This window comes from Meleagris gallopavo, chromosome 10 (genome assembly GCF_905368555.1).
Source record: "Meleagris gallopavo chromosome 10, MGAL_WU_HG_1.1, whole genome shotgun sequence".
Lineage (NCBI taxonomy): Eukaryota > Metazoa > Chordata > Aves > Galliformes > Phasianidae > Meleagris > Meleagris gallopavo.
The window spans coordinates 19,728,135-19,747,508 of NC_139413.1; the positions used below are offsets into that span (position 1 = coordinate 19,728,135).

General features: G+C 43.8%; 1 protein-coding gene across 12 annotated transcripts in view; it reads left to right on the forward strand.

Annotated features, from left to right (window-relative positions):
• Positions 1–19,374, forward strand: part of ST3GAL3 (ST3 beta-galactoside alpha-2,3-sialyltransferase 3) — a 147,161-nt gene that overhangs the window by 102,663 nt on the left and 25,124 nt on the right. For 10 of the 12 annotated variants that reach the window (XM_085231243.1, XM_085231245.1, XM_085231248.1 and 7 more), the window contains 2 exons: positions 2,806–2,901; positions 6,214–6,400. In XM_085231243.1, the coding sequence (XP_085087369.1) occupies positions 2,806–2,901; positions 6,214–6,400 (283 nt within the window). Of the gene's footprint in view, positions 1–2,805; positions 2,902–6,213; positions 6,401–19,374 lie in introns of those variants that run through there. The other 2 variants (XR_014885112.1, XM_085231254.1) reach the window with 2 other exon arrangements.

Consider the following 19,374-nt stretch of genomic DNA (forward strand, 5'->3'; position numbering starts at 1 on the left):
AGCCCTGGAGAGTATTTAAAGAGTTAAATAAGGAGTTCTCTTTATTATTACTGTTTGCTTTTTAACCCTTCTTGGAATGTTGGCTAGGACAGCAAATATAAGAGATATGGGGTGACAGTAAGTTGATGAGCTTGGTTTTTTTGGAAAAATGCTGGAAAATTTGATCTAGACCAGAGCTAAGCTGGCAGCATAATTGATGTCGGTTATCTTGGGTTTTGTGGAAATAAAACCTTTTCATGTAAGTGGGATATTTTTTAGATTATCTGGAAGTAGATAAAGGTAACCTTTGTAAAGACAGACATTAGTTATTTGTCTCTGTCCAGCATTATGTTCCATGCGATGTCTTTGTAGATCCATCAGCTTTCTAGGAATGGAATATGACACACAGCTTCTAAAAGTCACTGTCAGGGCTGAGAATTAACTTCCAGTGCAAGTCTGCTGGCAGGTATTCCCAGTGCCTAAGGCTGATCTGGAGGAAACGTGAAATTGCACTAAACATCTGCTGGAGCCAAAGAGTGGGGTTGTGAGGAATAGGAGGAGTGAGTGAGTCTCGACCTTTCTGTAGAGCTCTCTTTTGAGCAGTGCTCCTTTACTGGAGCCGAACCAAAAATCAGGCGTCGCAGAGGTGACAATGCAGAGTCTGCTTGCAAGATGAGAATTGTATTCTGCCAACCAGTGACTATGAAAGGAACACTGAAACGATGTACATATACATAAAATCTCTGTACAAAAGGGATGTTTTTGAGCAGCATTAGCTCCGCATGCTGGTGTTCCAGAGTCAGTGCTTCAGAGGTCTGGAGAGAAGTTGAAAGCAGTTCAGAAAGGTAGTGCAAATGCGACTCAAGATCTAGGAGAGCTGCCATAGCATGAGGCATGTGACGAACTTGGTTCAGTTTGTATGGTCAAGAGAAAATTAAGGATGGGCTTTGATCGGTCTACAAGTGCAGTGTGGGAACGGGGCCATAAGGAGAGGCTGATCGGACAGCTTTGGCTGGTGGAACTGGTGCTTCCCTCGTGCGTAGCTAATGCTCACCAGTCCGACCCTGCTCATCCACCTCCAGGCAGTTGTTTACACACAGCAGTCTGTCAGGAAGAGCATCACGTGCACATGTGGAAGGGGCTGCTGACAGTAGATGGTGCTTTAATTTAGCAGACGAGGGAAGGATGTGCTCATGTAGTTTGAGGGTGGAACAAACACACCTGTATCCAAAATTGGTAAAAGCAAGTGGGTAGAGGGGAGTGTCTGTAACCTGTAGCTTTTAGATTTCAGCACGGTATTTTTCATCAAAAACTAAAAATAAGACGAGTCATGGCTTGGAGACAGCTGGGGAAAGAAGTTACTGTATTTCACTCAGTGCTCTGTTGGTCAGGAGGAGAAACTTCCTTATCATAATCATCCAACATGCCTTTTTTTTATCTGAAACTTCACCCGGCCAGAACCAAACTGTTTTTGTTTTCCCTCATGAGGCATCTTTTCCTTACAGGTTGTGACAAAACTGTTCCCTTTGTCACTTAAGTGCCTGTTGTTGGGATAGGCTCATTCTTTTGCTTCCCTGCCGCAGTATCTCTCCTGAACCAGACCTTGCCCCTGCTTTCTTCTTGTTGCCAGAACTCTGCCAGTATCTATAAAATTCTTCCTCTCTTGTTGGATTTGATCATCACAAACATCTCCACTTGCTTGGCCCTTAGGGACACAGTTCTACGTGTATCTTCTTGACGAAGTGTTTTCTCTTGGAAAGACAGCTATCCTGAATGCCTTCTGGGTGATGCACTGTTAATTGTGTGCAGATCTCCAGCTAGTGGCTGTCAGCAGGGTAACCTTCAGTGGTTTGCTGAATCTTTCAAGTACTCTCCAGCCCCGCTCTGCCGAGACAGACCCCACATCAGCAGAGCTTTCCTCATGCTGACTCTTCAGACACATCTCAGTGGGGCCAGGAGACAGCCTGGAGGAGACCATTCAGCTCTGCTTGGGGTAGGACAGCCCCCCAGCAGAGATCTGCTCTAAGCAACTGATTGCCTTGGACCCTTTCCTAAGAAGGCTGTGCAGACACGTATTCCTGCAATGAACTACCAGAGCTGGAGGCGCGGTGCCAGAAGAGCCAGCTGCGTTTGGGATTAGATGGCTGGAAAGAAGTCTTCTCCCTGTCTTCAGAACGAAATCACTTTATAACATCTGCCGCGGAGTTCTTGTGACTCATGGTTCCACGAGAAACCGTTCTCTTCCTTCTCTTTCTGTGTCTCAGTTAATTAAGGTTATTTTCCTTCCCCTTCTGTCGATGTATGCGTTTCTTCCTGGGGAGAGGATGTGGGCAGGTCCTTTTTCTGTCCATTAGTGTTTTTCCATTTCTTGAGTTCTCATGAGAACAGTGACAAAATAGCACTCGGCAAGGTGAGCACAGCTCAGATAACCTGACAAGAATTAGCTGGGAAGTAGACTTCCTCACCAAGCCTTTGCCTTATTGTTTTTTCAGTGCTAAGTGAATAATGAGGAGGTTTAACTAAACAGATGGGTTAGATTCAAGCCAATCATACCAGGGGTTTGGGGGAGAAGACATGCTTGTCCCAACAGCCCATCTCATCAGATGGGGGAACACTTGGGGGAAATGTTGAAAGCAGTTTATCACATGTAATGCCTGGGCTTGATGGGGTGAGATAGGGATCAAGTGTATCCCTGTCCTCTCCTTAATCCTTCATATTCCAAAAGCTTTCCTGGAGTTCTCAGGTAGATGCAAACTAAATATGTGCAGCTCTGTGTTTGAAGTCATGCTATAAAAGTCATCTCTTCTCTCTGTGCTTCCTCCACAGTCTCAGCTGCCGACGATGTATTATTGTGGGAAATGGTGGAGTACTTGCCAATAAGTCACTGGGATTAAAAATTGATGACTATGACGTCGTTGTCAGGTGAGTCTTTGGCATCACAGTTTTCTTGTCATTTATGCAGTTTCTCTATCAGTTAACATGCTATGCGTGAAGGTTTAACCTGCACTAGAGGCAAGATGCAATGGTGTAAAAGTATTAACTGACATGAGGAAAATAAAAGACATAAACGTTTAAGTTACAAATCATAGAATCGTAGAATCGTTTGTGTTGGAAAAGACCCCTAAGGGTTGAATGGTCCAAATTCCCTGCAGTGAACAGGAACACCACAGCTTCATCAGGTGCTCAGAGTCCCGTCCAGCCTGACCTTGATTGTCTTTTGCGATGGGGCACCCACCACCTCTCCAGGCAACCTGTGCCAGTGCCTCATAGATAGGAGGGGAAGAACTAAGAACTGTGCAACATAGCATCTCAGGACACAGTAGACCTCCACAAGTGAGGACCCAGTAATGGTGCAACAGGAGTAGACGTGCTTTGGAAGCTGCAAATGCTTTGCCTCTGTTTCAGCGTGGGTAATGATGTTGAATAAGGGAACGGAAGCAGAGTGGCATCAAGTAGAGACGACCGCAGGCAGAATTAGGACTTTTTGCTTTTGCTGAGAACTTGAGTCACCACCTGAAAAACGTGCTGATATGGGAAATCATAGATCTGGTCATAACTCATAGTAATTAATCTGTCAGGTCAGGGAGGTGTTCTGGGTGACTGGAGATTAACAAACATAATACCTGTACTAATGGGGAGTGAGAGAGTGTGTGTGTGGGAGGGAGGGGGATGCTCTCTGGGGAGCTGCAGACCCATTTGTCTGATTTGGGAAAAGCACAGAGCTTTAGAGCAGGTTCTGAAGTGTGAGTAACCAAATATTATGATGGAAAGTAGGAAAAGTGGGATAAACTGCAGTCTGAGTTTATAACAGCAGGTTTAACTTAATCTAAGGTGGTATCATTTTTCCTTAGTAAGATAACTGATTTCATATCAAAGGGAATGTAACTGATCTCAGAACTTTAGTCAACCATGAGATGTGGTGGTAAATGGCAAATTCTTAGCTAAGGTGGAAGAAAGAAAATGATTACTAAAAGAATTTAAGGCAAAGAGAAGAAGTAATTTTGCACAGTGCGTGTGAGGAACGAATGGAACATAGTATAATAAATACCTGCTCAACTCTGGACAAAGACCAAGAAGGTCCTTTTCAGTCCTTTGTTCCTGTGAACCGTTGTTTTTCCAGCATTGCCGTGGATGGGGCGAGGGCTGTTCAGAACAGGATGGAACTTTCACAGTCTCAGTTCACCCTGCTATTAGTGGCTATCAAAGAGCTTGTACTGCTCGTCATAGTCTGGTGACTTGCAGTGATTTGAGCTGAATTAATGTTCAGTTTAGCCCCTTCTTGCGCTCAGGCTGTTCACAAAGTAACGAGAGAACAGTTTCAATCTGTCTGTACTGGGCCACCCACTAGAATTTATATCTACTGTTTAATTTCAAAATGAAAAGTTCAACCCTTTCTGCCCATGTCAATAAATCTGAGTATTTGCAAGCTGAGAGGATAAGAGGGCTGCTGAGCACCTGTGCTGGTTGCAGGTTGGATAAAGGAGAGAAAAGTCAACTGTAAAGGTTAAATGAAGCCAGGTGGCTGGAAGTGGGACTGGAGGAGGTGAGAGCAGACTTCTTCTTAAACGTATCCACCTGCTTCCCTTGCTCCAGTGAAAGCCCTTTCTGTATAGCATCCTTTTTTATGGGTTGCAAAGCTCCTTTGAAGAATCAGATTTGGAACCCGGGAGGTGAATTTCAAGGGGAAAAAAATGTAATACCTTTATGGACAAAGGAGTGATCCAGCAGTATATGGAGCTTCCTGATGTATTGCATGTTACCATGTGAGGAGCACTAGTTGCAGCAAGAATTTTTTTTATCTGGTGGTAAAGAGATCAGCTTTGACAGTTCTAGAACAGATTGAGATGAGTTTCTTACTGCTTTATTGATGAAGTGTTACAGTGTAGATATTACCCCCAGCTGTTTTACCTGGCAGGAGCTTTTTGCAGTACTTGCCAGTGCTCTGATGTGTTGAAATGCCTCCTCACAATAGACTGCAGAGGGAAAAAAAGGTATCTCTCAGCAACTTGTGACTGAGGTTCACCTCATGGTGATACATAGTGATGTTGGTGCCTCAGTTAATCTCTGAGCCAGAACTTTTCTTGCTCAATTGCCAGCTCTGCCCCGGGGGCACGGACCCTGTGTGATTGTGCTGGCTCATTAGCAGGGCTCAGTGCTAAGTTTCCATCAGCAACTCGCCTTCTGGCCCTTTGCTGGAGTTCATTTTACTTGGGGGAAATGGTTTGTTTTATTTCCTGTCTAGATATGATGTAGGGATCCTGAGTTTGGGAAGATTTAGCAAGGCTAGCAACAAAACAGCTAACCCTCCTTAATTCTGAACAGAATTTCAGATTTTATGTAAGGATCTTCCTCCATTAAAATGTTTCTCACCTAAAATGCTTATCTGGGCTAAAAAAGGCAAATCCAGATCCTCGTTAACATTCCTACATGAGAAAATCTGCAGTCCGTAAGCACTTTCCAGTGTATTGAACTACCCCAAATCAAGAAAGCTGCAATAATTCAAGCAGGCAGCACTGTCCTATCAGGGGCTGCTGTTTGATGTCAGCGTGATTTGCTTTCCAAAATGCTTGAAATGTCCTCAGCTTTGGGCTTCTGGTGTTGAATGGGCTGGCTGACACGCACAGAGGGGTTCTGTACCGCAGCAGCATCTCCTCCGAGTTGCTGAGAGCACGGTGCTGCTGTGCCTTACCCCAAGGACAGCCCTGCTTCTTCCTTCTGCTGGCATTGCAGGGCACTTTGCCTTATGCATGGGGAATTAAACCAGCTGGATATTGTTCCTCCTTTTGAAAAGCATCAGCTGCCTGAGTTCCCTGCCTAGTCTTGCTGCAGGTGGGATGAGCACAAGCTCTGCACTGGGTAGGAGTATGAGAACAATTTGTTGTCTTAAAGTTCCACAGAGCCGCAGCCTGTTTCAGCACAGCCTTGCAGAAGACTAATTAACGCTTAGTTTGTAAGTCTGAATATGCAAGAACAATATTTTTCTTTTTTTTTTTTTTTTCCTGAAGCTTCCAACCCAATTTAAATCACAAGAGTGGATGCGCGGAAGTGGTTTACATTGTATTGAATCAAGTAATTTAAATAGCTTTTAATTAAGCTGTTGCCAGTTGGTGTAAAGTTCTGTAAATGTTTACAGCGAAAAATTGCAAGAGCCGTGGACGTGGCAGCTGTGTGCATCATCGATGTGTGTTGTGTGTGATGGGGATCTGTGACAGCATCTTCTCTGCTTCCCTCCAGGCTGAACTCGGCTCCAGTGAAGGGGTTTGAAAAAGATGTGGGTGGCAAAACAACTCTCCGGATCACATATCCTGAAGGTGCAATCCAGAAAATGGAGCAGTATGAGAAGGATTCCCTGTTTGTTCTGGCGGGATTCAAATGGCAGGATTTCAAGTGGCTGAAGTACATTGTTTACAAGGAGAAAGTGGTAAGAGCACTGGTAGCTGACACTGGGGGGTCACCTAATGAGAAGTGGTGGGCAGATGTTATATCCCAATCATATATGCCACGTTTTGCTCAGCATTCCTTGCCACATTTACATCCGTGGAGTTTGGTTTTAATTAAGTATGTTTTACAAGTACATCTAGTCTCTGTAACCTGAGCTTGCATTGCAGATGAGACTTTCCATTAAATAGTATGCAGTGTGTGGTATGAACAATGAACTGAACCTTTATTTTAAAGAGTACATGAAAGGAACAGCTTTTGCATGGATTTGGTAGCAATGGTAATGGGAGGACGGTTGGACTAGATGATCTTCTAGGTCCTTTCCAACCTTGTGATTCTATGATTCTGATTTTTTGCACCCGTAGGATTTAAGAGCAGAGGAAGGAAAACAAAAATGACAACAGAAGGAAATGGGCTTTCAGGTGTAAGAGTGTGATGGCAGTGAATGGGAGGAGGAGGCAGCAACAGCACAGTGTGTTGAAAAGGCCACAACCCATGGGTGTGATATGACCTCCTGAATAGCATCAGCTAGAATAGCAACCTGAACAGCATCAGCTATTCAGGACAGCTAACTTGCTGTACTGAGATTCGTAATTTAGGTTTGGCTAACGTACCATCTAGAAGAACGTTGTCACATATGTTTTAAAACCACTGAAACGGAGAAGGCGTTGTTTCCCCTATGTAAATATTTTAACCCCATCAGTGGCATTAGTGCTCTTCTCTAGTATCATAGGCCTGTTACCTGTTGGTGCTGTTGTCCGTAATTCACCCATCCAAAGTGGAATCAGGTTGTGTTGACTGGCTTCTCTTTCAGTGGGTGGTTCGTCTGTATCTGTTGTCATGAAGTCCAGAATAAGTTGCTTCTATTTGGGCATTATTCTTCTTTTACAAACTGTATTTCTCTATTTTCACATGTTCTTTAATGACTTTTCAACAAATAACCAGACCATCAGTGTTTGGAGGATGAGATGTTATACTGTGTGTTTGGAGATAAGAGAGGAGCTTGGCAACTCGTCTTATGCAGAATGAAAACAGTCTGGGAATACAGCTGTTATATAGATGGCCTTAGGGCTCGTACTCACTCTTGTCTCACACTGGCACCAATTATTTTTCTATTACCAGGCAGGAGAAGTTACCTGTTAGTCTGTGGGCAAGCACCAGTGGGATTTGGTAACATGAATAATGGAGTCAAAAGTTTTTTTGTGGTTTGTGTCATGCTCTTATTCTCCACTGTAGGCAAAGGAAGGATTTTAATACTTTGATGGCATCGGTGCTCTGCTGCCTGAATGCACCATTAGGGATCTATAGTTCTAAGGGTGGTTTAGTTTGCTTCAAAACAAAATGAATTTCCACCTGATGCCTGTGGTCATGGAGCACTGATTGTAATGCTGTGTCCCTGGTTCTGAAGGAGAGATGATGAGCAGTTTGTTAGAACTGGCAAGGTGATTGCAGTCATCTTCTTTGAATGCTGCAGCACTCAGTTTGGCAGAGAGAAGAAAGAAATTGATCTTCTTGCACTGCTGGTCTCCTTATCATTCTGTCTTTGGAATAAACTCTGCTCTTCTTTCAGTTCTTGTAGGTGATATTTCCCAGGTCTCTTAATTTCTCTTGTTCTTTTGAAAGTCTGTAGTTGATTCATATTTTCCTTGAAGAGCAGTGTCAAAAAAATACGAAGAACATCAACTAGAGAGAAGCAAACAACTGCTTAGCCTCGCACTCCTTGCTATACTATACATCCCTTGCTGTGTCTGCTTGGCCAGCATGGCACAGGGCAGCAGGTGAGTGTCCTGGTGTCTGGATGAGCCAAAGAGCAGCACCTCCCAGCTCCAGGGCTCTGTAATTGGTTCTCCTTGCCGAAAGAGGCAGTGCCGTGCACTTGTTCCTATTGATTCTTTCTTCCAGGGGGCTTCTTCAGTTTGCAAAGTTCCTTTGGCAGAGCTTTCCGGCATACCTGCCATTCTTTCCAAATTCATGTCCTCTGCAATTTAATAAACATACTTTTTGCTCCATCGTCCAGGTTGGTAATAAAAACACTAAACAGAGCTGGTTCCTAGGCAGACCCCAGTCCAATGTGTCCTTCATTTCACTGAAAACTCCTTCTGAATAGGTGTTTTTATGGCCACGTCTGAGCTCATATCACAGTAGTGTCATTAATAAAGAAACATTTGTAGGTCTTTGTGGAGGAGAGATGTCAGAGGCATTACTGAATTCCTGTTCATGCCTTGCTTCTGCCCTATGGTAATTCTTTTACTGTAGAAAGAAATAATTCTTTTTAAAAGTAATGATTTGCTTTTGATAAATCCACCTGAATTACTGCACATCTTTGTTTTGGGTGGTTTTTTCATCTTTGTTATTTTTTTATAATCTTGTTATTCTAAGAAATGCAATCATAAACTGAGTCCCTTCCCTTTTTTGCCTTCTTAGGGATAGGAACTACTTCTGTCCTCTTTTCGACTGTCTGACACTCTGCCTGTTCCACCCAAGTTCCCAAAGGGAATCGTTACTGTTTTTGAGGCCACTGGGTGACCAGTTCATTGAATAGTCCAGGACAAAGTCCAGGTGACTGGAAAACGTCTGTCTTGTCTTCTCTGGTCTGCACTCTCCGTGTTTGAGCTGCGATCATGCTGTTGCTGGCTCTAGCTGCAAGCAGGTGGTTTCACAGCTGCCTGTTCCAATGGAGACTAATGCAGAAAGAGCTGTGTCTGCTGGCTGGGAGGAATGACCCAGCGGGGAGCTATCGGTGCAGTGGGAATAAGGTGTGGGTGTCTGTTTGTTCTGGTAGTGATTGTTGGTATTTTTATCAGTGTGTGGCAAGTTCAGAAAGACAGACACTTGCCCCGCAATCTCTATGGAGCCTTTCTGTTTCTCTCTTGGCTGATCATCTGGAGAAAAGGGAGATTCTTCCTTTCTTGGGTTCGTAGAGGTACTCTGTCCACCTGCTGCTTATCACTTATCTAAGATTAAGCCTGTCCCTCTGCAAAGCAGTACTTACAGTTGGGAGTCTGACCTCAGGACAGAGATAGGGGAGATGGAAGCATCCTGCTAAAGAACGTGAGTGTTGTGGAAATGGACCCTATCCTTCAAAAAATGGACCAGACTCAAACTTCTGATGTCTCTGAATTTTGATGGCAACCACATATGTCCATGGCACAGTCATGGTAAGATACGAGACTTTCTGATTTCCTCCAGATGTAATCAGCCCCAGAGCTGCTTGGAGTTGTGTGACTGGATGTTCTGGGCCAGGTACCATCATCCTTGCATGGTTCTCTCAAGCAAGTGAAGTCAAAGGGAGTTTATCTGTGAAAGAGTAAATGAGAGACGAGTGGCTATTTATTACCAGGGTCAGTGGCTGGATTAGCTTATTCTCCTTGCAGCTGAGAAGGATTTATTCTGTGTTATGTTAGTCTTCGTGTAACACTTACATGCTGAGAAAGGGTAAGTACTTTACGCTGCAGAGAGAAGGATTTTCAGGAGATGTCAGAAGGAAAGAATCAGTGCGATGGAGTAGCAGCATCAGAACAGTAAGGCAGAGGATAAAGGAGAAAATAATGGCGTGTGTTGTGGGTAAATGGAGAAGAAAGGGGATGGGATGGAGCAAGGTGACGTGTTTAGCAGAAGGGAGTATTGCGCCATGTTGACCTAGTGTGTAGGTGTGTACAGGTGGGAAGGAAGCAGACTGGAGCTCCGCAGCTTTTGTGTTTATTGCAAAAAGATCACAGGTGTGAGTTGTTCATGCAACTTTAGGCTGAAGTGCTGACTTGCAGTTGCTGCTGACGCTCCCAGGCACCTTCCTTCAATGAAGCAGCTGCTGCCTGCATCCCCAGTGGCGGATTACTCATGGACAGTCACTCAGAACTTTCTCCTGGGCTGATTTTTGGCCAAGGGATGTTACCCACACATATTGTGATTCACCTGGTTCCTTACCACTGCTGCATCACCTTGCATCACCTGTGTTCTGTCCATCACAGAAACTCATCCTGAACATCTAAAGTATCAGGGGAATTAGAGGAGATTTTTACTTGTGCTTCCCTTCTCTGTTCTGCTGGAGAAGAATTAAATACCGTTGCATTCAGGGTGGTAAGATGCTGTGTGAAACAGAGGAATTTAGAGGCAGCAATTATGCAAACCAGCCATGACCAACTGGCACCGCGGCTGCTTCCAGAGTGCTTTTTTGCCATCATTAGTGAGTCAGAAGGAGCTCTTTTGTTTGCTTAGGGCTCAGTTCCCTGAACATCTGGCACACGGTGGTGAAACGGCCAAGTGAGGGCAAAGGTTTCACTAGCAATTGGCAGCCCACAAGCTTCCTTCTTGTGCAGTAATGAGCCCATGGCTGCTTTCAGCAGGGATCTCTGCAGCCCTTGCCAGGAGGAGTCCTGTGTACAGTAAGCGCCAGCAGCACCTTGAAGCACTTTTGTAGTGAAAGTCATGGAAGCAAGTGAGCCTGCCAGCAAGGCCAAACTGTGGCCGTCCCCTTCAGGGGCATGCCTCTGAATCCTGCACCCTGCAGCAATGCCACCCGAAAAGCAGCCAGGCTGCAGCAGTGGGCAGGAGATAATTCCTCTGCCTGCAAGGGCATTGCCTTCTTGCTCTCCTTGGACTCTGATAGAAGAGGACAGAAGCTGGACTTGCTGCCCTGTCATCAGTAAGAGGAAGCTTTTGATGTGGGAAGTCATCTTAAGAGTTGTCATATTTCTTTCGTTAATCTGAGTTTTCCACCAAATAGCCATTTATGAATAATCCTTCCAAAAGTATTATGTAAGCAGACATGGCTGGTGAGTAAGGCACGAAGGACACGATGAGGCTTGTGCTGGGGGACAGGCAAGAAAGCATTCCCAGAGGTACATGTCCTGGGTCCCAGCAGACAGGGCCAAAGGCTACTGCCACTTGCAGGGGATGTATGGAGCACACAATAGCAGAGTGCCTTGTTGCATCATCGTGGTGGTTCAGAGCCAGGGTTGGGGCAGCTGAACCATTGCTGATGTTGAAGTGAAGAATAGAGTTGGAACTTGAGGCAAATTCTTCTGGCCCCTGTGAAGCATCAGACCGAGGAAGAAGTGGGACATTGCTTTCTGGAGAATGCTCTGTATTCCTTTAATGTAGAGTCGCTGGGATTTGGTTTGTGTTTCTAGAATGATTCTTGGGACCTCTCTTTCTTAGGTTTTGATCTCTTTCTTGCCATGCAAAAGACTGGGCTGCTTGAGAGGTTGTGCCCCTGTGGTCAGGACCTTTTCCCCCAGTGAGCAGTAGTGGTGAGCATGGTCCAAGGGGGCCAAAGAAGACTTATAAATGCAAAAGTAAATCTTTTGCTTGAACAAAGGACTTCAGTGCCATTTCCAGATGACATAAGAGGAAGTGTGAGCACCGGTGCTCTGTTGGAGAAGGTGAACCATTTTTTTCCAGTCATGGTCAGAGGAGAGGTTGGAAAATAAATGCGTATTTTATAAAATGTCTTGCCCCTGCTGACCAAAAAAGGGTGAAGATCTTTGTCCTGTGCCATATAGCTTTAGCAAGCTTTCAGATAGAAGTGGGGTGACAGCCTTGTGGGGACTTTGGTAGACAAATGACTCAGTTTGCAACATGGGCTTTGGGGTAGACATCCTGGCCAGATTCCTAAAGCAAGGTTGTTGGTATGGAAGGTGCAGGCTGGAGCTTGCCCTTGGTACATACTTGCATGCAACAGCATAATAAGATTAGACAGGTCACTGCATAGCTGAAAGCTGTTCCCACCCAGGCATATTCTGTGTCTGTAGGTATACTGTCAGCCATCAGCTGGTGACAGGGGCTGCTCTGCTGCCATTGCAGCTTGCCTGCACAGCATTTAATAATATCAGGTGGATTTGTGCTGGACAGTAACATTTATTCATGCTAGTCTTCAGTAGTCCTTAAAGAACCTTTACCCCATATCTGCCAAGACAGCATCACCTTTATTTCTGACTCAGTAATCCCAGCTAAGACGTGGAAATCAAAGCTCTTCTGTTAGATTTTTACTCCTCTCAAGTTCCTCTTCAGATCATTCTTAAATGAAGACACCAAAGCAGAATTATCACCTGGAAAGACTCAATCATTGCTGTCCTAGGGCATCCTTTCTGCTGGTTGCCTCACTGTCCTGCTTTATCCTGAGACTCTTTTCCTAAAATTGTCATCTTCTAAATCTCTTCTGATGTCTGCTGCCATCCAGTTGACAATTGCTTTTTCTGGGTATTTCATACTCCTGCCTTCTCCATCCATGGTTCAGATGAAGTAATAATAATTATTTTTAAAAAGAAGGGAGAATTTAGAGAATTGCTTTTTTTCTTTTTTTTTTTTTCTTTCTTTTTTTCTTTTTTTTTTTTTTAAACCATTTCCTTCTTTTGAAGAGCCAGCCTGAACAAGGGCCAACTACAGAGCTAATGCAGCTGTCTTGAAAAACCATTGAGAGGGTGCTCATGTTGTGCTCTCTCTCGCTGGCAGAAACCGTCAGTATTTGGACATCAAAATTACACAGATCCTGGTAGGTGCATTTCAAGGTCATAGTGTAACCTGGGTTTGCATGCACTGGTAGCTGCACTGATCAAACACAGACTTGGAATATCTCAGGCGGTGGAAAGGATTTCATTCCAAGTCTGATGCTGATTCTAACGAAAGACGTGACTATAAACAACGGAGCTAACAAAATTGCCTGATCGCCTCTGGATTTATGTCTTTCTCCCTCATGCCTCCCTCTTGCACCACGATACTCTCAAATTTCTCCCACTTCATAAATCTTCTCTCTTCCATTCGACCCCTGACTACTGCGTGCTCCCATGATGGCCAGGCCATGTGCATTCACTATGCCACGCACGTCATTGGGCACCCAGTGGACCAAACAAGCAGGCAAGTGCTGTTCTCGCACGGCACTGTCTCCTTCTGGCCTCACATGCAGATGTGTGGGTCCCCTCCATCCAGGCTTTGCCCCCAGTGCCACCCATGCCTGCTGTGAATACTGCGTTGCCCACATGTGCGGCATCTGTTCCTCAATGCCAGAGCAGTGCGTTGTGAATGTGGCACGTGGGGAGTCAGAGAACATCAACAGCACTGAAATGGAGCCATCGCCCAGAGGGGTTTCAGCCCTTTGTGCGAGCCTTAGTGGAATAAAGGTGTTCTGTGTTAACTTGAGTAAGGAGCTACAAGAATCATTTGAAGTCTGCAAAGCCTCCTTTATTCTAAGAGATTTCCGTTCAATTTATTTACTTTATGCACAAGGTTTTGGGGAGATTTACTTACAGTCTGACTGTATCTACATAGAAGGAACTTCTTTTTCTCAGTAGACTTCAGTTAGAAGTATATCTGAAGCTAGGCAAACAACCAAAAAAGGCAGCACATTGATATCATGCTATTATTTTTGCTACATCTGCCCTACAGACTTGATGAATTTACTCTTATTTCAGATCTCTTGGTAAAATTCTGCTGAAGCTGTGGGAGGGTGAAGGACTAGTAGAGGTTGTTGATGGAGGGAGGGAGCATTGCTCCCTGCTCTGCGGGATGTCCAAGGGATGTTAGGGGGAATCTCTTGGCATTTGGCACAGTACTGTTACAAAACAGTACCTACATAGTGGTAGCTTGGAGCTGAAGTGAGATATCAACATGGACAGGTGTAATTTCCTAAAGATGTGAGCTTATAGTACTCAAGCAACATACCAGTTGAAGTGAGCACTGGCTGCTGACAACTACTGAAGTACAGATTTCATCAGTATCTGGGAAAATCATGTTGCTTGAGTGTACCCACGGTTGAGCTGCACTCTTGTGTTCCCTTCTGGCCTTCCTGTTCTGTGCCTTATGGGAAGCTCTGTCTTCACTTTCTGTGACCCATTTGTTGACTGAGGAGCAAGACAGCAAGCCAGTAGGACCCTTGACAGCTTTGCATTGAAGTAAGTTAATTGCTTCATCCAATTTTCTCTTCCCAGTGCTTACTTAGCCAGATCTGCCTCTGTGTCCTGAGGGAGAAGGCTTCACGAAATTCCCCAGCAGAGCCTTTCAAAAAGCATTGCGACACCACAGGATGATGTGATTTCACCCATGTGAAGACCCACAGAGGAAGGAGAAACATTAATTTGATTTTGTAAATAAAATCACATGCTTTCTATCAGTAGCTGAATAGAGGCTCCCTTTCACAGCTCTAGAGTTTTGCTATCTGCATTTTTTCTTTAAAAAAAAAAAAAAATCTGAACAGTAAATATTTATCCAAGATGTGTGGTTGTTAATATGATCCAGTCTTCAGTCATTTTGAATGGTGTCATGATGACAGATGTTAATTCAGAAAGGAATAGATTGGACGATTTATGCCTGAAACACATGTGTTCCTTGGCGGCCTCCGTGGATTACTGGCATAGTTAGTGCTGTCTGAGCAATTTGTAACCATGTCTCTGCCTCGAAGCACTGAGAGTCCAGGATAAGGGAGTTGATCTATATCTCTGGTTAGCTATAACGCACTGTGAGGTAGCTGAAGTCTCTGTTTGCTTTTATCTTCCTACATTTATCTCTCCCCCTTTGCTAGAGAGATGTGTGGTGCTTCTGGTTCTTTTCTAGGCCACGGCTTCTTTCTGCAAAAGAGGAAGATGCGCGTGGGGTGCGAAGCTCTGACTTCATCCACTGGATCCCATCTCTAGGTTCAGCTTCAATCCTGCCCCAACACACACCGTTACTTAATGCAGATAGAATCGCAGAATCATTAAGGTTGGAAGAGACCTCTTAGATCACCCAGTCCGACCCCAACCCACCCCACCATGCCCACTGTCCATGTCTCAGTGCCACATCCACGCAGTTCTTGGACACCTCCAGGGACGGTGACCCCACCACCTCCCTGGGCAGCCTGTGCCACTGCATCACCGCTCTTTTGAAGAAGAAATTGTTCCTAATATCCAAACTAAAGCTCCCCTGGTGCAACTTAAGGCCATCACCTCGCATCTTATCGCTATTACCCGGGAGAAGAGGCTGATCCCCACCTCACCACAACCTCCTTTCAGGCAGTTATAGACGCTTGTCTTGATGACTGAAATGAAAATAAACCAAACCATCTGAAGGCTGTGAGCAAGAGAGGCTCTGGGAACATTTTGCTAGGTCAACTCAGAAGGTCTTCTCAGCTGTTTGATTTCCCATGTTCTGGCTCTTTTCAGTGAAAAGAATTTTGCTCACAACTGGCAAGTACAGCAGATGGTGGGTCTGGCCCAGGTAATCAGCACTCTGTTTGGAAAAACACTCCAGAATAATGTTCTGTTTAGATGACAGTTTATATAGGTTCTCATCTTTTATGAATAATGTTGCTAAAAATGTAGTCTTTTGTAAAACATCTATTATTAATGCAAGTCTAGAAAATAGAGTAGGGCAGGATCTCCCTGGCATCTTCCCAAACTCTTGCTGTCTTGACCTTTCTGCTTTCCCCTTCTAAAGGATGCTGAATAGTTTGTATATATTCTATAGGAACACTCAGTGAACATAGACAGTATTTGGCTTCTCATTTCAGTGAAGATGCCAAAATGGGAGAGGACAGCTTTTTTGTGTACTTTTGTTGTAAAAACAATGTAAAAATTTTCCCTAGGGACTTACTTCAAGATAACTTCAGAGAGTGATGAGGGTTTCTAGGTCGTAATTCTTAGTGTGGTGATTCTATTGCCTTTCTTGCAGTGTGCCAAGATTTAGTCTAAATATGTGATTTTTAATGAGGTGTTGTTTGTATTCAAACTTGTGAACCAGTTCAGCTCCCTAAAAAGACTTGGCCGATGGGTTGTCCTCAAATGCCCTGGGATACCTTCATGCCTCCAAAATCTGCAAAGACAGCACTTCTTTCATTCTTTTTTTTTTTTTCTTTTTTTCTTTTTTTTTTTTGGAGGAGATTCCAGCATATTGTTGTAAGTTGAACAGGTAGTTGTGCTTCTAGTTGGGATCACCTCATGTTTTCTTTTGTAAGTAGCCAGGAAAATGGCTCTATCATTTCATTGCACTGTCTCCTTCGAGCTGATGTTTTCCGTGCCACATGTTTGGCTCAGCTGCGAACTTCAGCTGAAGTAACTCAGCTGTCTCTCAGGATGAGGCTAGTGAAAATATATGATTTTCTACCTGTTGAAGACGAACAAGCACTCTCTTACCCCATTCTGAGAGACTGAAATTCTGGAATATGGTCAGACTGTGTTACCATGGCAGCCTGCTGGGATTCTTGCTATTCCTGTAAAATCCCATGGCTCGGTTTGTTCCCTGAGGCTATTAGATGCTGGCGGCTCAGTTCCATGTGCACTGAGCATGGTCCATCCTACCAGGCTTCCCGAGCCTGTGCTGGCCAGGTGTCCTTCCCATGCCCTCATTTGGGATGCAACATCTCCAGGATATAGGAATAAAATAGAATTTTCCTTGCAATTGCTTCTCCAAGTGAAATTGGGGCATTGAACAATAGAGAGCAGGGGGTATCCTTGGGACCTCCTTTCCAAAGTGGGACTTGGAGGTGGAGGGGCTGAGTACAGGAACAGAGAGAAAAGGTTTGTCACCGACAGGGATATCTTCAAAAGTTTGCAGTTCGGTTAGGAGTGAGTAGTTTGGAAGTCCTGGATTGCCTTTGCCCTAATGGCTAATCCTGCATACAGTAGTCTACCAGAGCTTATACTTGCTTATACTTACACTTATAGAGCTGTGCTGAGTTTAATTATACCATTTGATGGAGATTTTTTTCTTGAGTTGTTGTGGGGTTTTTTTTTGTTTTTTTTTTTAATGTATTGAATTACGCTGTAAAATTTTTTAAAGAGCTCCATGGTAGTAAAATCTGGCCATCAGAAGCTAGGAGAAGCAAAATTTCACGTTATGTTTTCAACATTAATTCATTTCTTCTGGGCAGATGTTATCCATTATTATATCCTCACTCTTTTGGAGCGGTGGTGTCTATCTGGTGGAGAGGGAACACTGTGATTTAATCTGATTTCCACAGTGGAAGGAGTTCAGCCTTGGTACGAGTAGTTGCAGAAGCCACAGGACATGTGTATAGGAAAAAGAATTGCTCCCTGATGGTGGATGCTGAGAATTCCTCTGGAGGAGGTGATTTGATAGGATGAGAGTTGATGGCCATAAGTTGCACCGGGGGAGATTCAGGTTGGGTATTAGGAACAATTTCTTCTCCAAAAGAGTGGTGATGAGCTGGCACAGGCTGCCTGGGGAGGTGGTGCAGTCACTGTCCCTGGAGGTGTTCATGGAACGTGGAGATGTGGCACTCCACATGTCCACTGTGGGACATTGTCAGTGGGTAATATTGGTGGTAGGTGAAACGGTTGGACTAGGCAATCTTAGAGTTCTATTCCAACCTTAATGATTCTATGATTTAGCCTTTAAATGACCATTGTGGTGCTGGGCAAGTTAGATGAGAATTTTCCAAACGTAGTTGAAGTCCCATGGGGTGGATGTACCGAAAAAGTGTGCATTCAGAAGCAGCAAAGCTAATGGAGCTGTGTTGTGAGCTTACCAGATGTTCTGGAAATTGAGGAGAAGGAGTCTGAAGTTGAGCATCAGGAGGCAGTAGAAACTAGATGTTCATTATTGCATTTTCTCCCCTGTAAAATGGTGTAATACATGCCAAATGTTGCAGGGATGTTGTAAATATGAAAGTATTGCTTGTAAAATACTTATATATATGGCAATATTAGAAAAAAATCTTATGGGAAAATTAGAAAGTCAGTGTTCACAACAGAAATGCTGAAGTTCTGAAGTCGCAGGGCTGTCCTGCTTCAGCACTTCCTAACATGTGGTTTTGGCCTTTCAGCCATGATATTCTTGTAATAGATGTTATATGAGTATGACATTTCCTAAACTATGTAATAAAAATTATAGTGAATTAAAGGGACTGGTCCCTGATGGATATAAAATATCCCATAAATAGTCGTAATATCACTGGACCTGTTCTTCTTTGGGATTTTTCTGAAACTGTATTGCTTTAGATATTTTTCTGTTGAAAGGTTATTATTAATGGACAAAAAGACACAACGCAAACATAAATTATCTAAATCCATTGTTTTTCTTCTAAAAACTTCTGTCTTAAGGTATTTCAAAGCACAAAAATTTAATCAGATTTTGGCTCAAAATCCAGCTTACATTCTGAGCAAAAGAATCTCTAGTACAGCATATCCATCACTCTGTTCACATAGGACAAACACATCTTCTGACACCATATGCAAGCTATCATTTACGCTTTGACTTGAGAAATACAATATTCATCAAAATAATCTTTGGTTCTCTTTGCAGCTCATCTGGTATGTTCCAAGTTCCATTTTTGTCACAGGACAATCTCATTTTCAACAGCCTTTTGTTACCTTACAACTGTGAACTGTATTTCACTCTCAGTTACACTGATAAAGCTGTAGAAATACATTAAAAACAAAGTAATTACTTTGAATTTGCAATGTGCATAACACAAAGATAAAAGTTTGCACTCGTGGCCTTTTAGAGCTCTGAGCCTTCTCAACCTGGTTATCAAGCCTTAATGAAAGTGATCTCTAAGCCCACGTAGTGAAGTATTATTAGCTCAAGTCTTCCATTGAGGAAACAAATTTTTGGCTAAAAAAAAAACCAAAACACAATGCCTCTAGTAATATCTTGTATTAAAAGGTGGTTTTGTATCCATCCTGCTTTGCTTCTATCTTTGCCACTGAAAATCCTGGGTAGAAAATGTATTTGGGTTTCTCATTGAGAAACAGTAGTAAAAGCTAAATTTGGGGGTTTGCAATCTATTGGGAGTTCTCTTGGCCAGTATGTTAGCTGATGGTGCTGTTGGGAGATGGAAAGGCCTGGGAAATTGCAGCCATTTGATTTTAGGCTTAGTAGAATTTGGAGAGATGAAACAAATATGATAAAAGATTAGAACTGTCGTATTAGTGGATGCTCCAAGAGCAACATCTTGCTTCGTAGTCAAGATGAGGGTGGGCAAGATGAGGGAAAGGTTCAAGCACCCTGCTTCAGACAGAGCAAGAG